This window comes from Brachyistius frenatus, unplaced genomic scaffold (assembly GCF_029030835.1).
Source record: "Brachyistius frenatus isolate BFR_SWC_R1_liver_20210118 unplaced genomic scaffold, ASM2903083v1 Contig_6, whole genome shotgun sequence".
NCBI lineage: Eukaryota > Metazoa > Chordata > Actinopteri > Embiotocidae > Brachyistius > Brachyistius frenatus.
Genome location: NW_027210605.1, coordinates 1,022,391 through 1,047,066, shown reverse-complemented (window position 1 = coordinate 1,047,066; position 24,676 = coordinate 1,022,391). Strand labels below are relative to the sequence as shown.

At 41.6% G+C, this 24,676-nt stretch overlaps 1 protein-coding gene across 4 annotated transcripts in view; it reads left to right on the top strand.

The window, feature by feature from the left end:
- The window catches only part of iqsec1a (IQ motif and Sec7 domain ArfGEF 1a), an 88,961-nt gene that overhangs the window by 19,032 nt on the left and 45,253 nt on the right, over window positions 1–24,676 (top strand). For 3 of the 4 annotated variants that reach the window (XM_069723549.1, XM_069723542.1, XM_069723590.1), the window contains one exon: window positions 4,941–5,048. In XM_069723549.1, the coding sequence (XP_069579650.1) occupies window positions 4,941–5,048 (108 nt within the window). Of the gene's footprint in view, window positions 1–4,940; window positions 5,049–20,005; window positions 20,378–24,676 lie in introns of those variants that run through there. The other variant, XM_069723555.1, reaches the window with a different exon arrangement.

Genomic DNA, 24,676 nt, shown 5'->3' with positions numbered 1-24,676 from the left:
CTGTCTTATATACATGAATACATTTTGCTCCTCCATTGTGTTATGGTAATTAATGGAAGCAAAGAGAGGTTGAAAGATAATTTCTCAATATTGTTAAGTATGCTTCATTAATACTTCAAATTTATAACCAACAAATGCTTCATGTAAAACTCAAACTGAAAGTGTAATTGAATTGATGTAGCTTTAATTCCTCTGTCCACTTAAATTTTCATTAGAGGATTTCAAGCTGTGCAATCTCAAAAAGGTCATATTCAGTAAGTTATTTTTTACAGTTCGCAAATTCAGATAGGAAGCACACGTGTCCACTATTTTAAATAGCATTCAGGTCAGATTTATTTTCTAACTTTCAGATCAAATATTTATGTCAACTTAAGTGATTCAAGTTGACTAATGGTACAATTGAGACAACAAAATTAAACATGAGGAATTGTAACTTAATCATCGGAGAAGCAGCAATAAGAAATTGAGCCTGAATGCAATGACTCGTGACTTCTGTCCCATCAGGTTACATTCCGTCAGTCGTACGATCCGCAACACTCAGATAAATGACAGGAAATAGTTTTATTTAGGCTTTCAAGAAAGTTTAAAGAGGAGAATTCGGACTTCATGAAGTCAGATAGACTTTCAGAGTAAAATATTTCAGAGATATGAATTTAAATTTCAACATTAAGTATGCATAAGATTGTAAAAATTTTCAACTTGGTATTATAATAAAGTTAAAATGATCACTGCCCTTTTCTGCTTCCATACTAAGTCTCATTACACAAAAAAGCAGTCAGCCTCGGTGAATACTTGCTGTATGCTCCTGCTTCTAATGCTTTCCATACGATATGGATATAGTATCTGAGTGTGACTATTCTGTAGCATCTATTTAAAGTGAAGCGGCAGCTTGTTTCAAATTGCACTGTGAATTTCTCTGTCATTCACATGGTTTATCTTGGCTTCACGTCCCCGTTGCTATCACTGCTTAAAGCTGTGTAAAATCACTACAACTGCCAAAACAGCACTCTGCTGACAGCAGACTTGCAGTCACTTACATCTCTCACCCTGTTAATATGCCACACCACGACACAAGTGAGCCTGGCTGTTTAAAATGTTGTGTGTTACATGGCTTGGTAGGTTTCATTATCATTAATAATGTAAAAGCTACTGAACTTGGCACTGGCACTATAAATAAATAAGCCCTGATCCCAAAGGATTGCTTTGCACTGGTTTGATAGATGCGTGTGTGTGTGTGTGTGTGTGTGTGTGTGTGTGTGTGTGTGTGTGTGTGTGTGTGCGTGCGTGCGTGCGTGCGTGTGTGTGTGTGTGTGTAGAGACAGGAAGATTGGCCCAGTCCTTGATAGAGTGGATTATTCTCATGCATACTCCAGGGCTAATGAGAGAGGAGTAACAACATGGTGGTGTTTAATTGGTCTGCTGTTCTGTAATCAGAATGGATGGCTTCATTCAGATGTGATTAGAACCTGGCTGAGATGGGCAGGCGGGCACTCTACAGCCTCAGTGACCTGCTTTTATTGGATTGTTCTTCGCTGAACGTCTGACGATGAGATGTTCTCCCACTGCCATTCCACCTGATGCACTTTAGTACAACCCCCATTCATACAACCCAGACGAGCACATGACAAAAGCCTACAGCCGAGGATTAGTTAGGCTCTCTATCACTCCGGCTGCAATGAGAATGCATGATGAAAATACCCCTGTCTAATATATTTTAATCAAATTCTATTATATCTTGATCAACTCCTTGAGATGCGTCATGTCGTTGTCATGGAGGTCCAAACATGCTGCGGGTCATACAGGACATAATGATATACATCACAAAAACAGCAAAAAACATCCAAAACAAATCTTTAAAGATAAACATCTGTAACGACCAATCAATGAAGAAAAGGCACTGTAGCGGTTTAATTGAAAAACATAGGAAAATTTGATTTGAGATACAAAAACAACATTTTTAAATGGGCAAAATAATAACAGGGAGCAGATATTTACTGGTAACTTATTCCAATCAGATAGAGCCCAAAAAAATTGTCCCAACTTCCTTAGAAACAAATGGGACAATAAAGAGGATCTGATCACAACTTCTTAGTGCTAAAATTTGAAATATATTAGGAACAAAAAACTGTTTTAATAAATAAAGATATTTCAAAATAAATTGTTACCTGTGAAATTGTGGCCGGTGAGCTTGTGTTCTGTGATAGATATCGGTTGTTATTTGTCTGGGAACGGAAAGATGATTGAAATTTCACATTGTTCAGGATGCATTCTGTTGTTTTTTTGTTGAACTTGTTCGGTTTGACGCAGAGGAAGGCCAGCTTGTCACAGAACCGCAGTGTGGTAACTGACTGGAGGTATTCTGGAGAGCGTTGGCGAGGTCTACGGCTTATATTTTTCCCACAGATCTCCGCAGAGGGTTGGGGAAACAGAGAGGCGGGGATAATACAGCTCAACCATTATTGTAGAAATGACAATGGAGAGAATAAAGCTTTGCGGGGCTGTTGTTGTGGAGGTCAAAACCACTCTCAAAGTGTGTCTCAAAGCAACACCAGGACGGCAAGTGTTTCCAATCAACTGAAACAACAACTGTGGCCAACTTGTTGTTGTAAAAGGATCGTGGCGCGATTTATAAAGCCAACAATGCGCCAACGGAATTAACATGCAATATTAAAGACCGCAGCTTCTTTGCACAAGCGATATCTGCTAAAATAGCTACAGAGCTGCAGTTTTCTATCTCAAGGCAGGACAACTTCATAAAACAGCACAATGTGTGAGCTGAACTGGACTTAATTCACACAGAAATCTAACCGAACAAGAGGCAGCCCATCCTCCACTGCAGTGACATGACTTGTCTAGGCAGTTGAACTGATATTTTGTCTGAAGGGACGAGAGGTGACAGTGCTGTGTTTCAGAGCTGGTCCAGTGCTGTCTCACACCCTCAGCCGGCGCCCTCCTCAGGGATCCCACAAATCTATCGTCTCCTGTCGCCTCCTTCACCGGCTCTTGTTGCTGTGGAGAGCGACGCTCAACTTTGATGGGTCGGACACTGAGCCTGCTGTCTTTGTCCTTGTGCGAGTCCCTTTCGACGAAGCAAACTGGATTTCAAGTCTTAATCGGGCGTTGTTCTTGAACCACCCTCCTCCTCGGGAATGAAACTAAACACAGTATGTTTGTGCAGCGTGTGGTGAAAGAAAGCAAAGACTTGAATGACATGGAAAATGACATTTTTTTATGAGCTGCGAGCGTTTGTTTGTTAGTCACCGCACTGACGGGTCCGACACAAGGTCTGAGTGTGACTCTGTGCCACTATCGTCATTACGAATGGCCGACTGGGGGAAAATTCTGAGCATTTCAAGGTTCACAGCTCTCAACTCAGCCAGAGCAGAGACATTAGCATTTTTTAAAAATTAATTATTCATTATGTCGAAACAGCAGCAAATGGCAGCATCCATGACACAATTAGCCACTGATATTTCTCCGGGCCTCAGTGAAGGATTTTTCATCCTGTACAAGCTCTATAAAGAGTGAAGGATAATTATATTTCTTGGTACAATTGCTTTTGGAAAATGCATGACTGTAGAGAAGGATGTGGCTTCATGTTTTTTTTTTATGCAGACCTTATCTCCTGCGAGAGTTGGGTGGGTTGTTGGTGTTTGACTTCAAGTTGACAGCTTGAGAAATGTGCTTGGGCCAGCTGAGACAACCAACCCAAAGGTGGCATGGCTCACTGAAAACCTTAACAAACACTAGATGAGACAGAAGTGTCTCAATGGTGTCTAGTGGAGGGAGAGGAGAGATGTCTGGGCAATCAACAGTGGAGGACAAAAGTGCTTGAAAAAGCACAAACTAGTTACACTGACACTACAAAGGAACCTCTCCAAAGTAACCTTTGTTGTCTTTGATCAAGCAGGTTGTGTTAGTTTCTCCCCAAATTCTAACATGTTCACATTTCATGATCCAATTTTAGAAGTGGTCGGTATCTTTCCATGTCTTTGTTTGTGCCAGACGCTCGTCACGTATTCAGACACACACACACACGGGTATTTTGGAACAAAATCTGACAAATAGAATTGTCATATTAAATGTATCTATTTCAATTTTAGTTGTCCAACAAAATATAAGGTAATGTAATTAAAGGATACCAAAAGGACCTTTCATACAAAAAGTGTAGGCAGACTGCACTTGATTACAACTTACAGTAAAGGTGATCAAAATGGCACACCTGTTAAAGTTTTACTTTTATATGTATCGTCAATACAGTAAGTACAATGTTTGTTCATCAAAAATAGCACACAATAGTACATTCATAATGAGTGTACATTAAAGTTCCTTCTTATATGACCGTTAAGTACAATTTAGTACACGTGTACAAGGTTAGACACGAGCTCTGTGGAAAAATATGAAAATATGAAAACCAGCAGCTTCCTATAGAGTTGTAGAAGTACATATTCAGAAATGTGACAACCAAACAAACAAACAACAAAGATGGTACTTTTTCAAGAGTGGTTGTCAATGTTCTAAGCTGTACATAAGTTAACGGGCCAAGCAGTGATCTAGTCTTTTAGATGGAATACTTTTACTATGTCGCAATCTCAGCTCAGCTTTCGGGTGGTGAATACTTTAGTAATACTGTGTGGTGCGTGGTTTGAAGCACACTATATTTACAGCACTGTTATTCCCCTTGAAAGGGAGACATTGCGGTACAGTAGCTGCTTATAAATATTTAATAATATCACAGAAATACCATCCCATATAATGTGAAAAGTGAACTACAGAGTTAAAAAACATCAAGGTCAGAAATCCCCAGTGGGAAACGTCGGAGGGGAAAATGGATGATTTTAATGTACAGCCTTCATTTCACATTGAAAGGTTTCTCTCGTATATGACCTCATATGTTACCAGATGTGTGTTTTGTTGTAACACGGTTCGTCCTTCTGCAGGAGACATGCATCTCTACCTGTCGAAGTCACAGAGAATCCCAGGAGGTTGGTGTCTGAAGGCTGCAGAAGAGTCAACCCCTGCCGCAAGTGGAAGTCGGCTTCCTTTGGGTACAGTAAGCCGTTCTCTTCACGATTAGACGGTGTTTAGTTTGTCCCATAAAACACCACAGCACAACAATATTTTTCATGCCTTGCTCTTGTTGTCATGACGGCTCATATCGATGCGCTGGTTATGCTAATTGGACTTTCAGCGTCAGATGCATTGGCTGTGACAGCTTGACAGTTGCAAACTTCGCTGTGTCCCAGTGTTTTCGGCTTTGCAGCTGTTCTCCACTCATCAGATGTTTATGACACCGCAGTTCGACTGCTGCAATGTTATTTTCCTGATGTGTGCAGTGAACTCCTGACCAAACGCACTGTCGGAGGAGATCATTAAACCGTAGAGTTAATGAAATATGATCCCCGCGTATACGAGCCTTCATTGCTGCGCGCCCATTAGCCTGTGCTGAGCTTGGACGTTGAGACAGGCTCTCAACAAACGAGCAGAGAAGAGAGCAGACAGTCGCATCAGTGGGACAGACCGAGGGGGCTTCAAAGGGCTGGAGCGAGTTTCAGAGACGCCTCCTACTGCTGTGCTTCATCATCAAAAAGCAATGTTTGCCTAATCCATAGCCCACTTTTGGCTCATGTGCAGCCCCAAAATAAATCCCAGTGCATAGTGGGAACGTGTTCTATTTATAAAGAGCACTGTTCAGAGGTTTCTGATGAGTAGGAACATCTGTGGGTTGTTTTCAGACTTTGGTAACATTGCAGAAAATGAGGCATTTTCTTTTTCTTGCTGATTAATAACCTCCCCGATTTGTGCTCTCTCTGTTTATCTCTGTGTGATTGTTGCTCCATAAGTAATTTTCAAGTACAGCTGAAAGCTAATGGGTTAAATGGATCATGACTGTAAACAAGATGATGGCTGTGATCAGAGGTTGATTGTTTTCCTCTGCAGCTCAGCAGCATTGTTTACTTCTGTTTAGGCTTAGCCATCTCACACGGAACAATCACACACTGTTACAATCAGCTAATTACAAAATGATGACAGTGCAAGACAACATGACCCATCAAATACGCCATCATTTTGAATTTACTGACTTTTTTTCAGATGGTTGCTTTATTGCAGTGACCCAGAGGTAATCATTAAATTACAAAGGTTAATTCTTACCCATCTTTCCATTTATTTGTGGAATATCTTGTAACAAACACTAGTCTTTATGAGGGCTGCCACGATCATTAAAGTTTCAACAATTAATTGTCATACAAATAATTGCGAAAAACAATTTTGTTGTCTTTCGGTTCATTTGATGACACTAACAAAGTATAAGCCTATAATACACATACAAATTATGAAAAAGAGCCATTTATTGGTAAACAGTTGGTGGCGATATTTTCCAGTCTTGTACCATTAAACCACAGCAGAAGAAGTATGCGCAACCTAATGATGTCATTAACGGAGCACCAGTCGAACCTAAAATGGTGGAAATTGATGTGGTAACCGTGATGGATATATGATATTTGGCTTAGTTTCATACAGCTATTTTTTATCCAGATGAATGGAAACATTTGTAATGATAAAGCAGAACAATTGTGGTCAGCTCAAATAATCGTGATCGGGCGATTATATAATAATTGTGGCAGTGGGCTGCACACTGAAACACTGAATGCATGCCATTGGTGGGAGGGCTAACTGAAAGTTTGGAAAACGGATCACTGCATAACTCAAACTGAAGGCAAACAATTATTATAAAGGCCTTGGTCACAGCTGCTCTTTGTCATGTTTGACAAGACGGGAAACTCACTTGACACGTTGTGACAAAAGGTCCTGTGGCAGATTTGAACCCAGGATGTCACAGTTATGTGTTATGCATTGCAGAACAAAGAGTGACAAAAAAAAAAAAAAAAAACCCAACATTTTTCACATTCTGTCTGAAAATAAATGCAGTAACATGGCAGATAATCATTCTCCATTGAAGCAGCGTAGCTGTGTGAGGCTCTCAGTGAGTGATTGATTTTCATGACAGTATTTTCTGACCGTGTGTGTGTGTGTTTGTGTTGCACCAACAGGAAGCGAGGGAGTGAAATATTAATTATCATACCATTTGCTGTGCCATGCCCTGCAGTATTACTGTACCACCTGTTTTAGATGTGTTTTTGAGTGAGAATCATAGCAAATGTTAAAGAAAACTTTAATTATAGGAAGTGTTTCTGATCGAAGTATGTTTGTTGCGTTCAGCTGTTGTAGCCCAGTTATTGGGAGCTTGATTTATTTTCAGACGTCTTTTAGATGCTGTGATTGTATGAAAGTTTCAGTAATTCCTGCAGACTTTGGAAACTGAGCTAAAGAAGGCATTAGGCATTAATGGGACAACTTTGGTGTTAAAGCAAAGTTGGTCACAGAGACTGGCTTGCTAAACATGTTTAATGCCAGAGTTGGGGCGATCTCTGGGGATGACCTATCAGATAGCCGAGCAAGCAGAGCGGCTGCTGGACTGTAATAGCAGAAACACGAATCGGTGCTTCTACTGTGTATTTTCTTTACCCCTTTTTATTTTCTTTTTACTCTACCTGTATTTCACTGTACCTGTTCTTTGTTGCTGCCTTCCCTCCTCTCTGCCCCTTGCAACAAAGCAATTACATGCAGAGGAAGCATTTGATCCGTTATAGAGCTACACAGGCAATCTAATAGCTGAGATGTAATAACTTATTTCCCATGCCTGAATGTGCATATTTGCATTAATGCTGATGGACCGCTGGTCATGCCACTAAACCTGCTAGCATTATCAGAAGCGGGAATATAGAGTAAATGAGTTCAGCACTACAACAATAAGCTTGTAAAAACTTCCTGTCACTACCACCACAATGGAATAGCAATCTCATCCAAATGTCTGGAGCACAAAGAAACACTAGTGCCAGCAGGTTTTGTCATTGCATGATTTGTTTTGTAAAAAAATAAATGATCGACCACAAATGTTGTTCTTGTTATGGTTCTGTTTAAATAACCTCTTAAAACATGCAGTGAGGAGATTATTCAAATCCCATTTTTTTTGTCAGGTCTAGCAGGCTTCTTTTTGCTGCATTTAAATGTTTGACATAACATTTATGTTAGATTTGTATCTAAATCGTCACAGTTGAAGACGTAAATTGAATTTTATGTTCTAAGAGCCCAAAGTGACATCTTCATATGTTTTGTTTTTCATTAACCAACGGTCCAAAATACCATTTGAAGTAAAATACACAGAAAAGCAGCAACTCTTCACACTGAAAAGCTAGAATCAGAGAATCTTTGACATTTTCCTTGAACAGTTAATTAATTGTTTCAGCTGTGCTTAATTAACGGACACAACTGCATAGTGGTGGGAAGCACATGTGCCAAAGTGCAGTTTTAAGGTATTTGTACTTTGCTGTTTTTTTTTTTTTTTTTTTTTACACTTCTTTTACACTTTTCATCGCTTTGGCAGCTGACATTAAAAATGCAACTTCACCTGCAGCAGCTACAACATTAACATGCTGCTTACACATTGATGCTTCATTATTAATAATTGAGTGATGTCATTTATAATAATATATTAGTCAGACGAAACCAGAACTTTAAAATGTCGATATTCTAGTGGTAATGGAGTATTTTTACAATGCGGTATTGGTACTTTTACTTAAGTATAGGATCTAAATACTTCTTCCACCACTTAAATTGCATGTTTCATTAAAAACAATATGCCCCATACCTTGAAAACTGGGAAAAAAAAATTTGAAATGACTGTAGACTTCAGCACCTTGGACAGCGAAATGTCTCTGTTCATATGACTCGGAGGATTCACACATGAGCGCTCTCCACTGTTATCATCACCCAGCCGAATGAGATGTAACGGGTACAATGAAAGCCCCGGTGCAATACAATATCTGAACCAGAACAAAGGTGATAGATTAGCTGACCTCCATCAGAAAACCCACATCAAATTTACCAACATGTTCCTCAAGGTGTTTAATGTCTTTTGATTCTTGACTCGACCGCAACGCTCACGAGCGCAGTCGGTCAGGAGTTGGCAATAAACCCGAGCCTGCCGAGCAGAACGGAGGAGAAATTATAGGAAAATTAAAAAAAGAACTAAATGTTAAAACAGTAAAAAACTAAAATGGTCAAATGAAAAAAGGTGAATTAATTTTATATGAATTAGAAAATTAATACTTTAACTGCCGTTAACTATAAAAAATGTCTCAACTGCCAACATAAGTGAAAGTGGTGAAAATAGTTTCTTGGGCTACTGCATGAATATCCGGCTGTATTAAACATAATGTGAACCTGACTGAGATATAGCAGAGAAGTGCAATATGCAGCCTCTAGTATGATAAAAAGCAGTTACAGTGTTTCACATTTTTGACAAGGTGAAGCCGGAATTCCTGCAGCTCATTATGCAAAGCATCAGAACAAGAGTCTGAAACTCGGCACCAAAATATGGTAATTACGTTACCCACCATATTTATTGTTACAAACAAAATACAATACAGCTACAACCACCGATTACGGTTATTAATGACTATTGTTAATATCACAATTATTTTCTCAAGCAATACAAATGTCAGAAAAATATGAAAAATACCCATAAGGCTGTAGTTTCCCAATGCTCAAATTATTGTTCTCATATTTGTTTTGTCCCATCAGCAGTCTAAAACCCCAAAATATTTTCAAATCACATTATATATGACAAATAAGGTCAAACAAATTCTCACATTTGACAATATATAACCAGAGAATTTTTAGTATCTTTATGCCTCTGCGCCGTGGCATTAATGTTTTGGGGTTGTCTGTCCGTTCATCACATTCTCGTGAACACAACACCTCATGAATGCTCGGTGGGAATTTCCTCATATTTGGCAGAGACATCGACTTGGACTCAGAACTAATTAGATTTCGGTGGTCAAAGGTCAAAGTCTCTTTGACTCCACGTCTGTCCCATACAACCTAAAAAATTACAAGCAATTCATTGATTTTTGAAATAGCTTCTTGTTGATTTTCTGACATTTAACTAATGGAATAATTAACTAGAAGTAGAATGATGGGCCAGGCTGTTATACTCACCAATATTAGGTTTTGGCAAATATATCGTCGCCTTGTTTTTATGCCGGACTTTAAAAAGCAAGAAATTACAGTACAGAAATGCCAAATTAGGTCTGAGGTTGGCAAAATATGTTTACCAGAGAACTGAAGTCAAATTTCTAAACTTTAAAATGTCCAACTGTTTTTACAATTTGCCTCCCATTCACACACCTTTACATACCAGTGGTGACAGAGCTGCTGTACAAGATGCTTGCGTTGCTGGGGAGCAACTTGGAATTCATTGTCTGGCACAGGGACACTTTGGTATGTGGACATGTACAATCAATTCATTGTGTCAACTCTAAAATAAAAAGGTAAAACAGAATTATATTTCTGAAATCAGATTACAGAGGTTTTGCAGGGATTCACAGATAATGGGATTTAGACGAACCAAACTTCATCCTATTGGGGCTGTATGCCCAACCTGCTGTATGCCCTACCTGCTGTATGCCCTACCTGCTGAACATAATGGCTCTCTAATTTTTTTTTCTGTCATTTTCTTCTTCAGTAACCTTATTTTCCCATGTCCTCCTCTGTAATGATCTCTCCCACGCTTTTCTTTTGTGGCTGTAGTTTGTATTGTAAAGACTTGTGGCTTCTTCATTTCTGCTGCTCTCCTGCTGTCGTTGTCCTCCTGTGACTGTTGTATGTGGAGTGCTCTGTAGCAGGGAGAGGTGAAACCAGGAAGTGTGTTTATGTCAGATTGAGAAAGCGAAGCAGGAGCGCTGAGCCAGTCCAATAGGGTTGCAGGATTGCAGCTTATTGTGAGACAGGATAATTGCTCTATACGGTTTACGGAGGGAGAAGAATCTGGATTTTACTGAGGGCATATGGCTGCAACTTGAAAGGGTATGGCACAAAAGAAGTGTGTTATTAATTATATGACCAAATCTAACCTAAGAGTAAAGAGGGCCTCATCAATTGAGCAAAAAAGAGCTTTTTGGTCTCTGTCACTTCCTCAGAATCATTAAACCACATGAAGTAAAAGCATGTTTTAACTGATTGAGGTTTTGCCTGTGCTGTAGCTGCTGCATTCATTGCCTGCAGCTGCCTTCTAGTTCACTCCCGTCCAAAGTTAAGACCTCTCTGCACCCATCAAGCCCAGCTCAAGGCTGAATGAATGCTTTTAAATACCCAAGATGCTCTCGCCCTCCTTTTTCCTCACTTCACGCCTCTCCTCTGATCCCCCCTGTTTTTTCTCCAGATATTTATCTTTCTTCTTCTACTCAATCAAAACACATCTGCTAGTCTGTATTCGTTCACCCTCTCTGACTTTGTCTCTCTCTTTCTGTTTCGTCAATTTGAAGAAGATTTGATTAATAGATATGGGGCAGGGGATTTACAGAGGTAAAAGTAGGGCTTGGCAGTCATGGTGAAGCATAAATCTTTTTGTAAGTGTTTACATCCCTCTTTTAAGGCTCCCATGGTATTGCCAAAAGCTCGTAAAGTTGCTACTATTGCACTGCTCTGTTTATTTGTGTTCTAGGTTCTGATTTGGGATCTGACCATTAAAAAACATCTGAACTTGGAGCTCCATTTCATGTATAAATAATTCAAATGCTTTATGATCTTCATTATGGTGAATGACTATTTCAGAACAGAACCTACAATTATCTCCAGGCCCTCTGATAATACCACTGCAGAGCCTATTGATTCCTGGGAATGGCCTGTCTTCCTGGGATCACAGACCCCCACCCCCACCGTCAGCCACTGTTATTTGCTGACAGCCAAAGGCAGGAAGGTATCTCATGAGGCTGTGATGTAGAAGCAGGGGTGAATATGGAGACAAGTGACATGTAGTGTAAAAATCGAGGAGCATTATCACATGTGGGCTCAGGAACACTGCGTTCTGACTGTTATTTCATTGCAGCATTTCCCCTCTGCAAGGCCTTGACAATATCTGAGATCATTTGGAAAAGAGGCTTAACGACACCGTAAACATTTATTGTATGTGGCAGCAAACAGTCTCTGGTAAATGAATGAGCAGTTGCTGTTTAGAAGAGTTAGTGTTGGCTTAAAAACAGCAGCAATGAAAGGGCTCTCCGCCCCGCCATAAAATTCAGCCAGTTGTATGAATCTTTTCTTTATTGGGCCTTTTTATTTACTGCTGTTAGTATTGTAAAGGTTTGATTTCACCAGATGGGAAATCACAACTGCACAATGATTTAATAGGCCCATGAAACAGAGGGCGCACTTCCATAATGTGTTTGAAATCTTGGGAAAGCTTGCGGTTGTCTTTGAAGTTCCCAGCTTCTATTTCGTCATCACATTCTCGAAGAGTTAATTACAGGCTTCACGCTGCGCTCTGAAGCCGGATCACTAGAAAACACACAGTTTTGATTCAGTAGTGCATACACGCCATGATAAGTTGCTTCGACTCTCAGTAACAGAGGAGAAGGCGAGGCTCTTTGTGCCATGTGCCTTTCACTTCCCTCGGCTCTGATGCTGATCCTTTTGGCCAAGGGAGACTTGCATGAATGTGTGTAGTTGTCATTGTTTTGCATTCAGGCAGCCATACCACACATAAACAGTTTTGTAGGATGATGATACAATAACGGTTGGCCAGCAGTCACTTGTGAGCATTTTGGCAGTGATTCGTATCTATTTTGAGTCCCAGTTCTTTTTAAGGACTCCAGATAGATTTAAATCGATGCTGCACCCAAATGTCTCGCTGATAATGTAATATTTAGTCATGTCTCCACAACCACAAACTGTTTTATTGCAATATCAATGCTCAACGTTTTGTGATTTTTGTAATTTTTAAATAGAATTTGTTGGATTAATCAGGTTGTGGAAAATAAATCATCAGCAATTTTGATAATCAATCTATCGTTACAATAATTATTTACTGTTCCAGCCTCCTCTGTTTTATGTTATTGTAAACATAGCATGTTTCTGTTTTAGTGTGTTGATTGGAATAGAAAAAAAAAGCATTTAAAAATGTCCGGAGAAGCTGTGATGTGCATTTCAATTGTTCTCAAATTTCTCAAATATAATTGATTAATTGAAAAAAATATTAATCATGAAAATAATTACTCTGTGCTGGCCTCCACTCAGTGTGGAAACATACACATAATGATAAATTCTAATCATGTGATCATGTTGTCAAGGTCTGTTAGTATAATAAGCCAAACACAGTGTTTTCTATAGATCATTTTTCATTCAGTTTTATCTGCTCTTATTCAAAGGCGAGAGCTGTCAGTGAGGAAGTACACCATTACCTTGACAGTCACAATAACCAAAATGTCCTAGAACAAATTTTTATCATTGCAACAAGCACACATCCTACTCACAGCTGCAGGTCTAAAACCCTTGAATCTTCAATCAGATATCAGCCTCTCAGTAATTTACCGTGACATTGTCTGTGATACGGTTATGACTTAAGACATACTACTCTTGTAAAATATTAATTTAAATCTCTTTTTTCAGCAGATGGGGGGGGGGAGGACTCTTTGCAATCTGCAATATGTATGCTTGAAAAAGCAACTTAATTATAACAAAATGTGTGTTTGTGGGCTCCTCTTCAGAAAGGCAGGAGTTTGGGTTCCAGTCAAGGCTGAATAACTGCAACGTGCCTGGAGTGAAAGCATCTCTTCAGTAGTAATGAAAAAGCTCCCAGATGTCTGGTGACAGAGCACAGGTGTTACATTGCCAGACAAAATCATGTGTGACATCAGTGTGATATGGAACGGCTTTAGGTGATACAAGTGCAACCGATGCACCTCGAGCCAGTGAAAACATGTCAGAGCACCGCCTCTTTTTTTTTTTTTTTTTTTTTTTGTCGGCCGATGCTTTCACTGTATTTCCCGTTGCCACTTTCCCTGGTAAATTAGATATAGTGAGGGATTAGTGATACTGTGTGACTTCCTCCCACAGCTTATCCTTTCATCAGCTCCGTGCCACAGTAATGTCAGTCAGCAGGGCCTCAGATCCTCATCTCAGTCTGATAGGAGGCGTTTGCAGGTCCACGGCTCTGTGTCGCTGCTCACAGGGAGCAGAGGGTGAGGCAGCGTGGAGCAGCACACTTCTCCCCGGGAAATATAACCTGGAGAGCGTGATCGCTTGTTCTCAGCTGCTTTTTTGGCTTTAGTACTCAAGAGGGGGGATTTGTCTGTGAATGTGCAACAAGATATTAACAAGACGCTGCTGCAATTTCCTGCGAGTGAGCAGCAGAATGACAAACCGCATATGACAGAGGGATCGGATTTGGAGAATAATAAACAATACAACACCTTATTATTGGCTTTTCGCTGAAAATTCACTTGTAATATATTGGAAAATACAACAAAAAAAAATTCTACCTCTCTGTACTGTATGAGACAAGAGGATTACTAAGAAAATAAAGATTAAATACATATTTTTTTGGAGCACAAATCAGAGTGGGGGAAACTGAAAAGGCAAGTTAGTGTACATGAAATGATAGACCTGAGAATAATAACCTGTGACTGACCCCACAGTGAGATAAGCTTCTGGCTAGAATGATTTTTATCACTGAAAAACATCTTAACTATACTATAATATAATATACTGTTCTAAACATAAAGCATGACATGAATGCCATGGCTAGTTAAGGAGTGGATATGAGGAAGTAAAGTTCTTACATGTAATTACAAGTATTTCCACCATTTATCAGATCGTTTTTATGTAACTGTTCATATGATTAAACCATTGATTCCCAACGTTTTTGACTTAAGCAAAAAAATGGAATAATGTTTATTTGGGGTTCTTATTAGGACCAAATAGGTAGACAAAAACTAAACTTTTGACCTTTTGAGGAGAAGTCCCCCCTATCGGTGTGCCCCACCGGATTTAACTTAGGTATGTATTAGATAGTCAAAACTATATTGACCAACTAGAACAGTAAAATGCTCCTTACACACTGATGAAACAGTTTTAACAACTTCATAATATAATATGCAATGATATATCAGAGGTCATTTTTCTACAGAATGCCTACTTGTGCTATTGTTTTGATGATAAAAGATTTGTACTTTTCCTTAATTATGTGATGGAGGATTTTTACATGAATGTACTCTTAGGATCGGAGTACAATTTCCTTGGCTGAACCTATCAGGTATGAGGAGTGCAGCAGCTTTACATCAGTACTACTGACTTAATAGCTTATCGAGAAGTCTAAACTTGTGATGGCAGCCTCAGCTGAGGCCTGACGGGTCAAGTAATGGCCCTGTCTGTAGTTAGAGGCAGAGAGACGGCTCTTTGTTTGGCCTCCCATGAAAAGCTCGTCTATCTTCTTCCTCTGATGTTCTCAGGCTTGAGGCCAACTCAGTGACAGAAGGAGCCTTTGCACAGCACTGTGCCCTCTACCAGCGAGCTACAGAGAGGCTGCGCTGCGTTGCGACATGGAAAAACAGCAGAGAAACTAAACTTCTCACCTCTCATGTCCAGAGCAGGGTGGAGAGGTCACTATCGAAGGGAGGGAGGTCAGTTTTCCCAGCTGTTGACACCATAATTGGGGTGGTTAGCACAATGTTTTTATGGAACATAAAAATATATGGGTGTATTGTTCATGGGAAAAGGTCACAGAAAACTGAACAAAGCTGAAATAACTGACGAGGACATGAGCTGTGATGTTTTTCCACTGTTTTAACTATTACTTGTCATAAAGCACGTAAACGGCACATTGTTAGGTTAGTTCCTGGGATTTGGTACACTCATCTTTAGTCTTACTTAAAAGCAGTTTGTTGAATGCACACGTTTGATTAATGCTGTTAAATAAGGCATGCTATATGTCCTCATTTGGTCTGTCACATGTGGCCGAACAACACACCTGGAGGGGGGGTGGGGGACGGGGGAGTTTTCCCAACATTAGTGAAGGCATTGATCACAGCTTGGTGGCATTGCTCATGCAGAAGAGGTGATGCACTGCCATCTTGTGGTTGTCAGCTCTAACGTGCTGCAATAAATATCAGTTATCTCCCACTCGTCTCGCTCTCTGCTCCTCGTTCTCTCTCTCTGAGGTGTTTGAAGTGGGCTCATGAGATGAGACAGGCTCCCTGCAGAACAGCTCAGTTCAGGACAAAATAAGGCTTCGTACTGTTAGGCTCAGACAGTTCCCCCCCACATATTGTGCAGGCGCATACAAAAACACTGCTTTCTGAATGCAGTTTCCCTTGTTAAAGCGTGATAAGACAGAAGACACCTAGCCACCTCTGAGGAGGGGAAAAACAGATTGCACTTTGATGGAAATAAAGTGCTGCATCAGTTTTGAGAAGTTCAAGCGCACAGAACTTGCTGTTCTGTGACCTCCAGCACTTGTACATCTCTGTCATCTGTCTTTATATCAGCGAAAGCAACTCGGCAGACACTGACAGCCAATTCAGCGAGAAACAAGCTCTGTGAGGAAATGGTGTGATTTTCAATTCCAGCTGAGTAACTTTTGAGTTGTTGTTTTTCTTTGTCTCTACTGTTTGAACATTGACAAATTCATACAGCAACAACTGAAATTGGAAAACAGATTTTGGTGTAAGATAGCGCTGCAAGTAACGATTCTTTTCATCATTGATGAATCTAAACTATGAACTGATTAATTGTGTAGATAATGAAATGTCAGACAACAATGGAACAAATGTCCATCACACGAGTGCTTCAGTGCCAGTCTTCAACTGGACTTAAAACAATACAGAACCCAAAGATGATCAAATTAATATCACATTTTTAATATTCACCTTCGCTAGAAAGAATGAAATGTGGGTCTTTTTTTCCAAATTGTTGCCCATAAATCTTTCTGTCAACAGGTTGATATGTGAGGTTCAGTGTGACGGTTGGCCGAGCCTCGATGGGGAAAATGCGTTGTGTGTCATTCAAAAAAGTGGACTTTTACCAAGGAGGTCCTCGAGGAAGCAACTTCGATTTGTTTAAAGAAATCTCTTTCTAACCTTAGTCAAGTAGTTTTGGTAACTCCAACCACGTGGTTTTGGTTTCCTAAACCTAGCCATGTGTTTCATTTTTTTCCTAATTCTAACCGCAGGGTTTTCCACTTGGTTTAATTTTCCTAATTGGTTTTCTACGACCAGGCGAGACACAGTTGTGACACTGACACACTGTCCTGTAGTAGACTGGTGGGTGTATTACACGCTTTAGTGAGATACCGGGTTGGTAAGAACACAGATCACTCTTACTCAGCACCTTTGATTTATTTTTTTCTCTGCTGTTTAAGATCCATTTCGATAGTCCTTTGACTGGCTCCTGTTTCTCCAATATGTCATCAGACTGGTTTCTTTACATTCATTGAATGTGCACTCGCTGTGTAAGATCTCTGATTGGCTCTCTCTTCAAAGAAATGACTCTTTATTAATTCAGTTTAAACTCATCGTGTGTCTTTCCTGTGATGGTAAATGTTTCTGCAGTGTGTGTTCACGTGTGTTCCTTGTGTGTTCGTATGCTGTATGTTAGTGTATCTATGCTTGGTGCCTTCTGCATACAATCCTGCACAGAATAATTATTTTGCAGTTCAGCAGCCCACATCATACACTGAGGCCAGCTGGAGTAGAAGAGGCCATATGGTGTCAGAGAAGAACTGGGAGGTTGGCACAAGAAGGCCAAAGTATGCAATATTTGGTCACATAGCAACATATTTTCATGTATGTCGGGCTACACACAAGAACATGAATTGCACCTTAAATAATAACTTCAGTGTTGTTTGAGTGTGTGTATGTGGAGGCATCAAAACCCTCTCTTCTGTTGCTGAAAAACTGCAACCGTGAATTTCAAGTTATTTGTCCGTGTGGACGAACATCTTGTTCTCCACTGTGCTCCTCTGTCTGCGTGTGCCCTGACTACTAACACTGCTCTGGGTTGGAACGGAGCTCACCGTGGCCCCTGTCAGAACCCCTCCCCACACACACACATGCACACACACAGACACACAGACAGACAGACAGACAGAACATTTCTAGAGGGAGCACACAAACTGGCCAACAGTCCACCTGGAAGTTAAGTTACATGACAGTCTTTGGTTGAATTGTGCTATACTTTTCCAGTCCTCACTAATTAACTGTCTCTGTGCTCTAAGGTGATGTTACAAGTCCTGTATTCCAAGACATTACAATAGTTAACTGGTTAAAAGGCTGCGATTGTGAAGGTCTGTGAGTTTGGAGGCTACAATATTCAGAACAGACAGGAATTAAAAATGTTAAATGATTACACTAACCTGTTCCTGGGTAATTAAGTGAGTGTATATTTTCCTGTAAACATGAACCGTCTGATGACTAACACTGCTCTGATTGCCATCAATATGCAGATGGGTGGCACTCTGCATATTTTGACATTTTGTGTGTAAAGTGAATGTTATGACGTGAGAGTGCATAGATGGAAGGGTGGCCGAAATGGAAAGGGTTTATCCTCTAGGGAAACCAACAACATTAATATTTAACTGAGGAGCATGACCACAGTCAAATAAATGGAAATCTGTCCAGCTATTGTTTCGAAATCCCGTTCTGAATAGGGCGATTCAAGTTAACGGACTGAGACATGGTCAAAACGTGTATAGGATTTGTGAACACTTACACTCACAAAGACACACACAGCATATTGAAGACAGTACGGCAGGGCTTGAGCAATCGGGCACTTGCGCTTCATAATCACAGCTTACATAGCCGGTGTAATTGCAGTTCGGTGACGCACATATACAATTACCCACTACACAAGCTCATTAACAAAAAAAAATACAAAGGTCTGACATCATTACTCACCTTGACATCAACACTCAATACATCGACGGCGCAGCATGCCATCGAGTCTGCCTGGGATGAAACGCATCCTCCCCTGGAGACTATAAGCCATCAGCCTGAGGTTTCTGTCTCTAGGTGTGTGTGTGTGTGTGTGTGTGCGCCTGTTTGCGTGTGCGTGTTCAGTATGTGTGTAGCTTTATAAAGTCCTGACAACAGCTTTTATTCATACGCACTCTCCTGCCTGCCCACCGTCCCGCTTTGGATGGTGTTACCTGGTGAAGGTGTCAACAACAGTACCAGCTATTTCCTAATAGGGATACAGCAGTAACGTGGCTGACTGACAGAAAGTGTACAACGTGCTCTGCACCATCCACAGTTTATTTTGTTCATTTTCACCCATTTTATGGCTAAAACCTCTACTTTTCTCCTGAATGAAGACAAGATCTTCGGTTATGTTGCCTTATATCTGTTTAGGATTTCACACTTCCATTCTGGGTTTGGTATCACTTGTGCGTGATACAATGTCCGTGCAAGCAATGTTGTTTCTAGTACACTATCTTGGTGTTTCTGGCATTAAAAAGTTAAGAAAGGCACAGTTTGTTACCGATTTTCCAGCTGATCATTTGTGAAATATTCATATACCTACATTACCTCTGTCATAGTTCTGTGGTGCTTTTTTTTTTTTTTTTTTTTCCTGCATAAGAACTTAACCAAAGCCATGCGGCATCTTTATCTGTTTGTGCCACTCCTGATTACTCTGAAACGGCTGGTGTGTTGTGAAAGACGCTACAGAGAAAAGTCCATTGATTTCAGAAGAGAGATAGATGCAGAGTGCCGGGGGGTGGGGGGGGGGGGGGGGTGAGAAGAAGAGAAATGGAAAAAGCGAGAGAGGAGAGGAGAGGAAAGAGGGAGTCAAAACAAAATGGGAGGGAGGGGAGAGAGGAGGCATGATAATGAGCCTTACCTCTGACACATCCTCCTGTTTCTATGGAGACCAAGGAGCCAATCGTGTGGCCCTGCCGAGGACTGTACTACTGAGAGCAGATAAGAGGGTGAAGAGAGGTGTGCGCAGATGCCTCTCTATTTATGAGAGGCAGTAAAATCCCAGTTAATCTCCCAGAAGCCCTCATGCAGGTTGTGTCCTCTTGTGTTTATTAAGGTGTGGCGGTCACCCCTGGCACTGATACAGCAAAGACTCACCATCCATCCATCCACGCGTTAGAGCGGAGGCTTCTCATCAGGCAGCTCATTTAGCTTCTCGGCTCTACAACACCCCACCCCACCCCGCTGCTCCTCCTCCACCACCAGCCGCCGCTCCACCCCCTCCCCCCCACCGCCTGCCAGCCTCTTGGATGCTCCTTGTTACATCACACACACTGCTCTCTGGCAGCCCATGTTTGTGACTGGGAGGGAGAGGGAGAGTGAATGCGAGTGAGCCCGTGTGCGCACGCCGTCCCACCGTCGAGTCCCGTTGACCAGAAATACAGGATGGACAAACCGAGCGTGTGGCGCGCTGTGGTGAGCAGCACAGACCCCAGGCGAACGCGAGACCCCGGGTCCCACTCGAGCAGACCAGGCTCGGCCATGGGTTACCGGCTCTACGACATGTGAGTAGCGTGATCGGTGTGAATGCTCGTCGGACGGTCAGACAGGCGGGCTCGCCTGCCCGGGCGCCACTCGTGTAGCTCCCATTCACAGAGAGAGCGGTCGAGTGGGTGGTGGTGGAAAACACGGTGTCTACCTGTCTAGTGTCCGTGCTGAGTCACCTTTGGCATCCAGACCTTGCTCTGTCCTCTCGGGTTCCCTTCCCGTGGTCTTCGTAAACAACGTCTCTCTCTCCTGGGGAGGGGCGGCGAGGTGGGACATGCGTTTGTGTGAATGACATTGTCAGATTTCCCCACCATGAATTAATACCGTGTGCCTTAATGTAAAGTGAGGAAAACTAAGTGTTGCTTTGTATTTGCGAGCCTCCCTTTATGACTGAAATCACAACAGAGTCATGTGAGAGATGGTTTTAGAGCCTCGGGTGGCTGGGAAAAATGACTAATTTCTGGATGATGCTGTGACAGCTCGTACTGGGCACATGAATTCTCCGCGGCTTCTGCTGTATGTTTGTGGGTGTGAGTGTGTGTGTGTGTGATTGGTACAATGTGTATGTGCGTGTGGCATTGCTACTGTGTGCGCTTGTGTGTGTAAAATGCGGCTGGGTCTGAGCTGTTATTTTTGGAATGACGATGAGTCCTACAGTCCGTGTGTGGAAAGCTTGCATTCCTTCTTCAGTGAAATCACGTGTTAATCCTGCAGGGATAAAAAAAAAAAAAAAAAAAAAAAGGCTGACAAAATTGTATTATCTTTCTTTTCTTTTCGGAGTCACAATAGAGTTTTATTATGGGTATGGTGCTGCACAAGAATTTTCTGCACACAATCTGCCCTTTGCTAGTACGTAGCACATTCACCTGAATAAGCATTTGCCACCTTATTTCTCTGCAGAGGCACATTTAAGTTTGTTTTCCTTGTTATAGCATGTGCAATCCGCATCACTGTGCACCCTCTGATTCCTTTACAACCCTGTAAAAGTAACCATGAACACACATTTCTCACGCATGTCCTTACCAGCTGGTGCATAATGTTGAGCTGAATTACCTTGTCATGTCATGATCTAATGCTGTACATGGGGATCAGTCATCTTAATGAATATGAGACCTTCATGAGTCTCCACTGAGTCTTTCACAGGCAATCTGCCACTGCCCATCAATGGCTTAAATCTCTGCTTTGTTTCCATTTCTTGTGTACAGCAGCACACATAAACACATAGCTAGATTCCTCAGCTTCTCAAGTTTCTTCAGTGTACCGGTTCACAATTATGATCTTACGGCATGCTTGATTTAGAAATGCTTTTGCTGTTGCATAACAAGCAGTAGAACATTTCAGCCTGTCTGTGGTTTGAGATAGAGGCTGATATCTTTCTTGCCTGCTCCGTCGTAGCTTTAATCCAAGGAAATCTTTAACCACAGACAGTCACATGGCCGAGGGGCAGACCTCAGGAAGGTGAAAGTGTGCAAATCCATGACTTTGTGAAACACTGGCCGATGTTGTTCGGGGAGAGAGGAGATGTGCTGCAGATTGACACTAATATGGAGGCTTACAGTGCTGGGCCAATACTCCTTTAATGAGGAGCTGGAGTGGGATGAGCCTGTTCTGTTGTAAATGTCATTTCATCATCGCTGGCAGCTCCTGCCCCTCTGGAATTCTAATGCTGTGCCTACAACACTTGGAAGAGGAGGAGGAGGAGGACAACACTTGGAAGAGGAGGAGGAGGAGGAGGAAGGAGGAGGAGCAGGATATCCTGGGTTTTGCCAAAGGCTTTCATGGCCTTTAAGGATATTACACTTCACTACTCTGGCCTGAAGGGACGCACAGGTTGCCTTGAGATGAATATTGCAAAATGCAAGGTGTGTTTTGTTCAGTTTAGCCCAAACAAATGTGTGTGCCGTGTGTTTGCCTGAAAATGTATTCTCTAATTGCAAGGAAAGCTGAAGAAAAAGCAACTCAAGTCAAACCAGGTCTGTTAATGGATCGCCGTGTGTCAAGTATACACTTTACTGGTACAAGGAAAGAGATCCTGCATTTTTCACATTGCACAAGTCAAAATATTTGGTGCAAAATCAATATTTTAACTACATTATATTATGTGAAATAGTACAAAAAACAAGACTGTAACAGTATTGCCAAATCCACAACCTCTGAGTTGGTTTTATTTGACATGAATGTATAGACACATTGTACCAGCACTTCTGCCCAGACACATTGTTCAACGGTTGTTTACATAGCTTGTGCACAGAAAAGGAATAATTGCTTTCTAATAATAGGCAACTGTCTGCTATTCTAAATCCTACCAAATGTACGTGTTCGAGTCGAGATGTGCACAAAAGCAGGCGTTAATCCCGTTTCCCACGACATCGTCATTCAGGAGGTTTGGTCTTTCAGATATTCAGCAGCACACTCAATATAGAACATTTCGTAGACAAGGTGGTTAATAAACATCAATGGGCTTTACCCTTCATGAAGATAATGTCATGCATTCTCAGAGGGCATTCGTGCCGTGAGCCTTTTTCAGCAGCAGTGCCCGTTTCCCATCATTGGCTGAGAAATTGTAAATGCAATGCCCCCGTTCAAGTGACGCCAGCACTGATGAAAAACAGAGTGCGTCACCAGAGCTGACGGCACATTCCCATACTAGACAGCAGAGTGTGCTCGGTCTGCAGACGGGCACAAAGACAACTGCCGGCGCTGCTCCGAATGTGCCTCTGCTGCAGACAGCAACCGTAGGATGCATGGAGCTATTGCGTAAGACAGCAACTGCACACGATGCATTGCGTTGCCAGCACATGGACTGGCGTGGAGCATGCTGTCACTTCACGTGGCGTCAGTGGATGGGGGCATACAACTACAGAGCAAGAAGTGAGTCACGTGTGTACAGTATGTTCACGCCTGTCATTATAATAACCCTTTGATGTTTCACTCGTCTGATATCTACAGTGGCTGCCCTCTGCAATGAACAACTACTTTCAGGCTGTGAAGTGGACATAATTACGGTCATTAGAACATCACAATACTTAATGCAGCCTTTAAGACTCTATAACACATTATTTATCAACTTCATTCTTAATGTGCGACCGATAGCAGGACATTCACACCTTATTATTCTATCTTCTGCTCCTTCAGCAATGTTTTTGACGGAACACACCAGGAAAAAACGCAATAAAATAAAATTCAAATCAATCAATCATTAATAGATAAGAATGGATAATACAGAGGTCAAAAATCACTTCACTGAGGCAGTGCAGGTGTTCAGTAAAGGACCCGACTGTGCCAGTTCTCCCACCAGTGCGACAGTAGCATTTTGGCTTTTGCCAAAATAGCACAAACTTGGCTAAGGCTGAGCTCAATCAGCTCAAAGGCTGTCATTTGCGAGCTAAAACGTCAGCAGCTGGACATCTGCTGGCTGGCACTGACTTTTCAGTGGAGCTAAGTTTGCAGCTGGAGCTCTGTCAGCCGTGTGTAAGGATGATCAAACCAATGGGAGCTGCTGGGCTCTCCGGGACACATCTCAGTGAGTTGAAGTTTCCTCAGGGGAGCAGCTAGTGCTGATGCATTGGTGGTTTGAAACAGCCCATAATAAGCCCCTGCCTTTGCCAATAGCAGCGTCAGAAGTGACAGCACAGAGAAGAGTTGGGTGCTCCAGAAAAGGATTCATCTCCAGAACATTTTGTTCCTCCGGCAAATATAAAAACAGATATGAGGATATGTTTGTCAGCTACGATTTTATATAATAACAACCATACCACGATACCGCTGAGCATGTTATCATGTATTTTGATTTGATTGCCATAATTTTCTGTTCGGTGTTTCACAATTGAAATAATGTTGTCACACTTAAATCCATTTCCACAGATTGCATACCGAATGACTCAAGCTTATTTATTCTCTCTATGCGTGTGTTTTGCTTTCATGACTCTGGAATTTCAGTATGTGCTGCATTTGGTTACTTCATACAAGACAGTCTAATCCTATCAGGGATGTTAAATGGTGAATCCCAGTGATATGTGATGGCGCCGTTATAAGCCTGCACAACAGGACAAATATTTATATAGTTACAAAAGAAGATACGATCATCTTCTCTATTCTATAGCAGAACTAAGCAGTGTGCTTTTGACAAATGCAGCCTGTTGTGTTGGACATCTGCGCTGTGCTGGTGGTCCTGCATCTAAGCGTACCATCGTTGACAGGGAAGACGGCGTCCTACATCAGGTCTGTGCCCAGCCGCGGGTTATAAAAGGCCTTCAGGATAGTTGACAGAGACTGAAAGTCATGTGATCCTCCTCCACGAGCCACAAAGGATTTTT